Source organism: Guillardia theta (assembly GCF_000315625.1).
Source record: "Guillardia theta CCMP2712 unplaced genomic scaffold GUITHscaffold_81, whole genome shotgun sequence".
NCBI classification, from domain to species: domain Eukaryota; class Cryptophyceae; order Pyrenomonadales; family Geminigeraceae; genus Guillardia; species Guillardia theta.
The window spans coordinates 396,195-404,896 of record NW_005434593.1 but is presented as its reverse complement, the minus strand read 5'-3'; the positions used below and the strand labels follow the sequence as shown (position 1 = coordinate 404,896).

At 51.1% G+C, this 8,702-nt stretch overlaps 1 protein-coding gene across 1 annotated transcript; it reads right to left on the bottom strand.

Annotated features, from left to right (window-relative positions):
• Positions 1 to 648: 648 nt before the first annotated feature.
• Positions 649 to 6,442, bottom strand: GUITHDRAFT_144014 (hypothetical protein; the record flags this gene model as incomplete). Its single annotated transcript, XM_005825757.1, has 2 exons — positions 649 to 693; positions 773 to 6,442. The coding sequence occupies 2 exons, from the start codon at positions 6,440 to 6,442 to the stop codon at positions 649 to 651; spliced, it is 5,715 nt and encodes a 1,904-aa protein (XP_005825814.1).
• Positions 6,443 to 8,702: the final 2,260 nt, after the last annotated feature.

Below are 8,702 nucleotides of genomic sequence, written 5' to 3'. Positions count from 1 at the left end.
TCCCTTGCCCGTCCCTCGTTATTGACACTTCCACTGCCTCCTCCCCTGTGTGCTCTGGCGCGATGCAGCTCACAACGCTGCTCGACTCCCAACGCGCCCTCCCCTCTCGTCCTCCCACGCCTCCGAAACGGCACCCAAGCCCTTCTCCCCCCATCATCCCTGACCCGATCACCCTCACGCGTGTGCCTCCTGATACCGGCCCCTCGCAAGGCTCTAGCCGTATGATCGTCCCCGCTTGGATGTACTCAAACACTCGTCCGCTGTCTTCGAAAGTCAGACCCCCGTCCGTGGACAAGTACAAGCTGGCCCTCTGCTCTCTTTGCTCTTCTGCTTTGCATGTGTATATACCGTTGTGTAGTGTTTGAGCAGTGGACAAAGCTGCAGTGTTCCCAAATCTACACACTATCGGTAATCCTTGAAAGGAAAAGCTCGATGATGTGTAGACTGTCACATGCGTTACTTGGTTTACAATGCCCCAGGTTGGTTCGATTTTGATTACTGCTGTTGGCGTTTCTCTTATTGTTCCGCACATCTGGAAATTTTGTCTATTGTAACTGACTTCGACTGATTTGTTAATGATGTGATATGGGCTTGATTCAAGGAATGTGCACATCAGATTGCTCTGAGTCAACCAGCTTGCCTTGCCCCTTATGCTAGCTCCAATCCTACACAATATCCCATGTAAACCCCAATCTGTAACGGGATCAAATCGAAGAAGTACCCTTGTTGAATGCACTGAGCTTCCCCTGTATAATTTCTGAATGAAATTCACCCTCAAAATGGTGCACTCAAAAATTGGGCGAAACAAAAAAGCTGACGCCGAGGTCGGAGACGAAAGAAAAAGACTGACGACTCCAGGATAAATGCCATCTGGTGTCACACAAGTGACAACGCTGCTCGACTCCCAACGCGCCCTCCCCTCTCGTCCTCCCACGCCTCCGAAACGGCACCCAAGCCCTTCTCCCCCCATCATCCCTGACCCGATCACCCTCACTCGTGTGCCTCCTGATACCGGCCCCTCGCAAGGCTCTAGCCGTATGATCGTCCCCGCTTGGATGTACTCAAACACTCGTCCGCTGTCTTCGAAAGTCAGACCCCCGTCCGTGGACAAGTACAAGCTGGCCCGCTGCTCCTGCTGTCCGGGCGCCTCGCAGACTACTCCTGACGAGCCTACCCCCTGCCCTTCCGTAGGCCTTCCCTTCTCTCCGAACTTGCACACCACTCCCCTGCCTGCCTCCCCTATCAAAGCTCCCCACACCGTCACCACCGTCGCCCCGCCCCCGGCTATGCCCCATGTTGGCTCTATCCTCTCCACTCCCTTTCCTCCTGCTCCTGTGTACTGCAGTCGCAAAGTTCCCGGCCTTGAGTAGTCTACCCCGTTGTTGCTGATAGCTACCGTCATGTTTCCGCCTGACCCTGACACTGCTGGATATTGTCCTGCCGGTAGTATACAGACTACCATGGTGCTAGATTCCCACCTAGCTGCTGTCTTAGTCATGAGTCCAAGCTTGCACGCAAGGCTGGCTGATCTCTTGAAGTACGCCCCGACTATCGTGATCGCTTGTGCATTGACGAGTCGGGCTCGACAGGGCTTTATGTCGGTCACCCGAGCTGCCTCCTCATACCAGAAGTCTGTCACGCTCTCTGTTGACCCATCAGGACCCTCCAGATACACTCTCAGCTGCACCGCTCCTTCGGTTTCTCCCTTGGGTGTCGTGCACCTGACCTTCACTTGCTCTGGCCCTCTCGCAAGGCTTGTCTCCAATACCGATCCTTCTCCTGGCTTGCCTCCAAACTCGCATACCACTTGGATTGGTTGCATCAAGCCCATACCTGGATCCAACGAGATAGTAACGACTGTCCCACCATGTAGCGCCCCAAAGGATGGCTCCACGCCCGAGATCCTGGTTGTAGCCATGTACAGATATGGTACACCCCCGCTTCCGACCCTGCAGCTCTCGATATCCCAGGACACAGTACCTCTGTCCGTTACCCAAAGGCAAACCAGCCCTTCCCCGCCCCCGAGGCGAGCGGGACTCTCGCACTGCACCTCCGACATACTGACTCTCTGTGCAGGGCTTGTCCTCTGGGAGCCGAACAAACACACTGCACCGCTCTCGTTCGGCATTTGCGATTCGTCCCCACCCAAGTACAGTGTTACCCTCTGCCCTCCATTAACAGGGCCTACGCTTGGTGAAGCCCTCGTCACGCTCCACCTCTGTGAATACTCGTACCTGATCCCGCGTGCTATTACCTCCCCTTCCCTCCCCCTCAGCTCGACCGTTACATTCCCCCTGCCCCCCTGTACCTGGCTGCACTCCGCCTGGCTCGATGTTATCCATCTCGCGTACCCTGCGTCTTGAGCTCCTACCCGGCATCGCGCCCCTTCCACCGTATACTTGCTCAGCCCCGCCCCTATCAGCGTTATGCTCCCGCCCCCGTCTGCCGGCCCCCTGCTCGGGATGATGCCCGTCAGCGTCGCTGCAGCCTCGTACAGCACCTCTGCCCCAGCCCCCGTGTAGTCTACTCCGTTGATGCTCACGTCCACTTCCTTCGCTCCATGCATCCCTGGGCCCCCGGTCTCTATGCTCCCGCACCGCACCATGCTTGACGTGATCCCTACTCCTATCGCCTCCTCCCAGCTCAGCCCGCCCCCGCTCCTCATGTCCCAGTACTTGCAACGTCCCTCCGCCCCGATCAAGAAGCCTCTTCCTACTACCGTCAGCGCCGTCCCCGTCCCCGCTGTAACGATCGAAGGCCTCACCCCCGTTACCTCTACCCCCCCGTAGTACATGTACCTTCCTCCGCTGCACCGGCCCTCTGTGCCTACTGCCTCGACGCTCACCTCGACCTCCCGCCCTGGCTCGCTTCCCCCTCCCCGTCTTGCCCCGGGCGTCTTGCATCGTACTACTCCCCCTCCGACAACCGTCCCCTCCACCCCTGCCTCCCCGTCGTACATGCAGACCGCTGACCCTCCCCCTGACCCTCCTGCTGTCGCCCAACCTCTCACCCTGACCTCCACTACCGTACCGCCCCTCTCTGGCCCCAGCGACGGCTCTACCCTTACCACCTCGCACCGCGGCTCTCTGTACTCGACCCGCCCTCCCGTGGACCAGTCCTGCCCGTTGAGGCTGACCTCCAGCGATGCGTTCCCTCTCCCATGTGCTGGCATCACGCACTCGATCCTCGACCCCTCTGACGCCGTCGTTCCTAGCCACTCCTCCCCCTCTCTTATCCGACACCAGGCCGCCTCCCACCGTCCTCCTTTCCCTTGTACCCCGTCCATCGCTACCCTGACCACAAACCCTCCTCGCGTCGGTCCTTGACTCGGATACACCCCCGTCACCTCCGGCCACGTACTGTACCTATACCCGGCCCCTCCCGTCGTCGCCGTCCCTTGCCCGTCCCTCGTTATTGACACTTCCACTGCCTCCTCCCCTGTGTGCTCTGGCGCGATGCAGCTCACAACGCTGCTCGACTCCCAACGCGCCCTCCCCTCTCGTCCTCCCACGCCTCCGAAACGGCACCCAAGCCCTTCTCCCCCCATCATCCCTGACCCGATCACCCTCACGCGTGTGCCTCCTGATACCGGCCCCTCGCAAGGCTCTAGCCGTATGATCGTCCCCGCTTGGATGTACTCAAACACTCGTCCGCTGTCTTCGAAAGTCAGACCCCCGTCCGTGGACAAGTACAAGCTGGCCCGCTGCTCCTGCTGTCCGGGCGCCTCGCAGACTACTCCTGACGAGCCTACCCCCTGCCCTTCCGTAGGCCTTCCCTTCTCTCCGAACTTGCACACCACTCCCCTGCCTGCCTCCCCTATCAAAGCTCCCCATACCGTCACCACTGTCGCCCCGCCCCCGGCTATGCCCCATGTTGGCTGAAGGCTGTTTGCAATGAAGGTTTCCATCACCTGGAGTATTTTGAAGGAATTTGAGTAATGTATTCCGTTGTTGCTGACACGAATTGTGTAATTGCCTTGTTTGTATTTGCTGAATACTTGATTATCCATCATGCACAACATCTTTTGATGTGAAATCCACAGTGCTCTTGATAACAAGCTAGAACCAATCTTGCAAGTGGGCGAGAGGGAACTTTTGGTAAATCCATATCCTTGAATGAAATAAACATTTTTCATTCCATTCAGAGCAAATTTGTAAGTTACTGATATGATGCGAGGTATATCTTCATGATAGTACAGTATAGGGTCAATCGTCCTCACATATTCACTTGTGACAGAAATTAGGGCCGGCTCTTGCATATCCATTGCAAAGAAAGTGCATGAAATTTGTGACGATGACAAGAGCTTACCCACAGAATGCTGCTTTGCATTGCAGAAGCAATGAATTGATCCTTTTTCCCAGATACTACTTCCTTTCAAATTGATCAATACACTTGTCGGATTTTCGAATGGTCCCGCGGAAGGCTGTATACCAATTATCCTGTCATCAACTTGAAAAATGAAATAGGCAGATGTTGTCGCAGATTTATCAAGGCTATGAGGGTTACCATACGACACAGGCACGCGAATCGGAGTCTCAAACGACGGGGAAACACAATACACCGAAGATGAAGTGATGTAGTGAGCCTCAACTATGCGTTCCCCAAAAACACAGGAAAATTGGAGATCTGTTTTAGAGACTGCGACGGTGACATTTGTTCCACCATTGACTGGGCCAACAGAAGGTCGAATATGCAGGACTGAAGGTTCGCTGTGAAACGAGAGTGACCCGCCCATGAGGGAGCAAAAGCTCAGAGAAATCCATACGGTTCCACGATCCCGACTGCGAGTTTGCAGGCGCAAATGAGTGGACGACAAATACAGTCCTTGGACAGTCTTCTTTCCATACAGAAGCTGAACGTCTTGAGGCAGAAAATTATCTCCAATGATGTTGATGGCAGTATTGTTCCAAGCCACGCTGCTGGAAGCAAACAATTTCAGGACAATAGGCAGAGCAAGGACGTGAGTGTCAGAGAAACTGCAGCCACAACGAACGTTGAACTTGAGTACCTTTGCATTGATACATGGTATCTCGCACTCGAGTAACTCAGATGTGACCTTTGCCGAATCTTGTTTGAGAAGCATAGCACTTTCTTGATCTTTAAAAATGCATTGACAAGTTGATTTTCCCAAGATCAAATTGCTCACTTTCAAGCGAAGATTCAAGCCATCTCTCCTAACTTCTTCAAAAACAATTGTGTAGTTATCTTTTGAATAAACTGACATTGTAACTTGAGTCTGAGCCAGATGTGACTGCAAGTCTAGAATTCTAAACAGGACAAAGTCAATACCCTGAGAAATAGGCGGAGAGATACACTCAAACAAAGTTGCATTGACTCGTTTGGCATCGACAAGAATATTGTCGAAGATGCAGACAATCTGATTCTTGGAATTCGCAAAATCTGTTTGCATGGAGATGACTGTTCCACCAAACGAGCAAATCTCGTTGGGGCTGACCGACCAAGCACGAGTAAAACCCTTCAAAGAAAATGAGCGTGAATTCGACAAGCAGAGCGAAGTATTATCAGAAATGCACAAATTTGTATGTTTCAAAAATTCCAGAGTTGGAATACTCAAATCATCAAGAACTATAGATCGGGAACTTCTTTGTGGAATCCTTTGGATTAGATGATTCCCGATCAATACAGAGTCACCATCCCTAAATCCGACCCCGATGATCGTCACTGAAATCAGGGGATTCTGATTCAGATGCGAGGCAAATACGTGTTCAATCCATCGAGAGTAAACACAGTAGTGCATAGCGGAGCTCACTTGAAATTGCAAATCAAAGCTCAACTCGACGATCAGATCAGTGCAACTGACTTGAGCTGCTGGACTGACGCAGTAAACCATGCTCGATGACCGCCAAACTCCCTGACTCGACGTACTCTGCACTCCTGTTGCATTATCCTCCCCTGTGGTTGTGAAGTTGCAAGTCACTGTTGACGCCATAGGGAGAAACTCCCCATAGATTGTCAGCGTCTCGCCTCCTTGATAACTCCCCGTGGTGGGCTCTACTGACATGATTCTACCAGGGGCTCTATACATGAAATTCGCATACCCCACTCGTATACCTCCTGCTCCTTGAGCAGTCACTCGGAGCTCTACAAGCTTCTCCGAAGGCGATACCTCGTTTGAAAGAAAGCCTGGCACGCGGCAAGCCATAGTCGCCTGGGAAGCAGAGCGAACCTGTTCAGCACTCGACACAAGGGAACCAAACTCGCAAGAAATCCTATCGTCACTCGCCCAGCCACCTCCGCTTATGGTGATCCATGTCCCGCCAAGAAGGGGACCGTAGCTGGGATAAACCGTGGCGATGGCAAGGGACTTCGACGAGAACAACCAAATCTCATTACTGAAATCCTTCTCGTTGTAGGAAATCTTGATTGAAAAATTGGATAGAGAAATGTGCTTAGTAAAGCACTGCATCATAGTGCTTGACATTCTCTGACATGGTGCTCTATGCGTTTCAATGTAGCATAACCCGTGATTCTGTAAAAACTCTGAGCCAAGAATTATGAGTCTTTTTGTAGTAATGTTGTTTTCGACAAATGACAATGCCCGTATCAGTCCAGGTGGGCTGAGGTGGTAAACAAAGCTAGGGGAGCGAATTGACCAAAAGTTATCAAAGTTCACATACAGCTCGGTTTTTGTCGCGCCAACTTGAGCTGCTGGACTGACGCAGTAAACCATGCTCGATGACCGCCAAACTCCCTGACTCGACGTACTCTGCACTCCTGTTGCATTATCCTCCCCTGTGGTTGTGAAGTTGCAAGTCACTGTTGACGCCATAGGGAAAAACTCCCCATAGATTGTCAGCGTCTCGCCTCCTTGATAACTCCCCGTGGTGGGCTCTACTGACATGATTCTACCAGGGGCTCTATACATGAAATTCGCATACCCCACTCGTATACCTCCTGCTCCTTGAGCAGTCACTCGGAGCTCTACAAGCTTCTCCGAAGGCGATACCTCGTTTGAAAGAAAGCCTGGCACGCGGCAAGCCATAGTCGCCTGGGAAGCAGAGCGAACCTGTTCAGCACTCGACACAAGGGAACCAAACTCGCAAGAAATCCTATCGTCACTCGCCCAGCCACCTCCGCTTATGGTGATCCATGTCCCGCCAAGAAGGGGACCGTAGCTGGGATAAACCGTGGCGATGGCAAGGGACTTCGACGAGAACAACCAAATCTCATTACTGAAATCGGCCTGATTATTAGATACCGCGAGTGAAAATTGTGCATCATTCCCTACATTCACTGTACACAAAAGTTTTGTTGATGACAACCACAGGGGCCGAGAAATATGACTATTGATGTTGCAGACAAGGTGAGGGTTTGACCTAAAGTGCATTCCAACTACCGTGACAATCTGAATTCCCATTCTCAACGAAGATGGTTGCACTGCATTTATCGTTGCAAGCTGCTCAAATTCATAAGTGAATGCTTGCAACAGGATTTTGGGGTATTGGAAGTAAATCAGCAACCTTGTTTGAGCAGACATTCCAGAAAACGGGGTTCGGCAAGTAACCCTTTCACTTGAGAAAGATTCAGAATCCGAGGTATGTAGGACTGCAGGCGTCTGGCAATTGGTCGTACTGTTAAACTCCCATGAGCATGTTATATGTTGTGCAAAGGGCTTCAACAAAGATTCCAACGTGACTAATGATGATCCAACAATAGGCCCAATAGAAGGATGGATCGAAAAGAAACTTGGAAATATAGAAATAAGGCCACAAAAAGCTGTTTGACCTGTAGCATTGTCAACTACATTGACCTCTGTGATTTGGCTATCGAATAACCAAAGCGAGCATGTAATCACAGAAGATGTTTGAAAATTTGTCTGCACAGTGAAATCAGAAAATCCACAAGACAAATCCTGAGAATTCCTGAAATTTTGTCCATAGACCGTGATGGAAGACCTGCTTTCTGTGAATGCAAAAGTGGGCTGTATACTTTGACAAATTACAGGAGCGATCCATGTGAATGATCGATGTACGTCAGAAAAATCAACTCCATTCAAAGCAACATCTACGTATACAGTCCCTAACGCATTCGAAAATGCACCACAGGATATTGATGTGAAAGTCAAGATCGTTGCACGAACCACAGAAAAACCAAATCTACAAAGAATTTCTTCGCCAAAATATTGGAAATTTCCTGTGATTATTACCAAATTGATGGTGTTGATATAACCAGATGACACGGAGAGTTCAAATCCATCAAGGGAGGTGTAGAACATGAACGAATTCAATGGGCTGCCCATTTGAAATGAAGTTGAAGGGAAGTACAACGAAAATGGCGAGAGGCCTGCTTTGTTGGGAGGAGTTGCACATTTGAAATGCGTCGAAGTAACCATGAACGATTTAACTTTCAGCTTTCCAAACGAGCACAAGAAAGGATTGCTGTCAATCTCCACTGACCGCACATGCACTACAGTTCCACCGTTGATGGGACCCGCCGATGGTTCTATTAAAAGCAAGCCCGAGGAATTCTGATATCGAAATGTGATAGGCATATGTTGCTGCATGATGCCATTCACAAATATCTGAACATCACAATCCATCTCCTTGTCCATACTTGGACTGATACATGCAGAGCTAGATGCCTGTGAGAGTGATGTACAAAATGAACATGCAAGCTCTATCGAAGTCAAGAAGGCAAGACCGTACACGTGTACATAAGTCCCTCCAAGCAGAGGCCCTTTC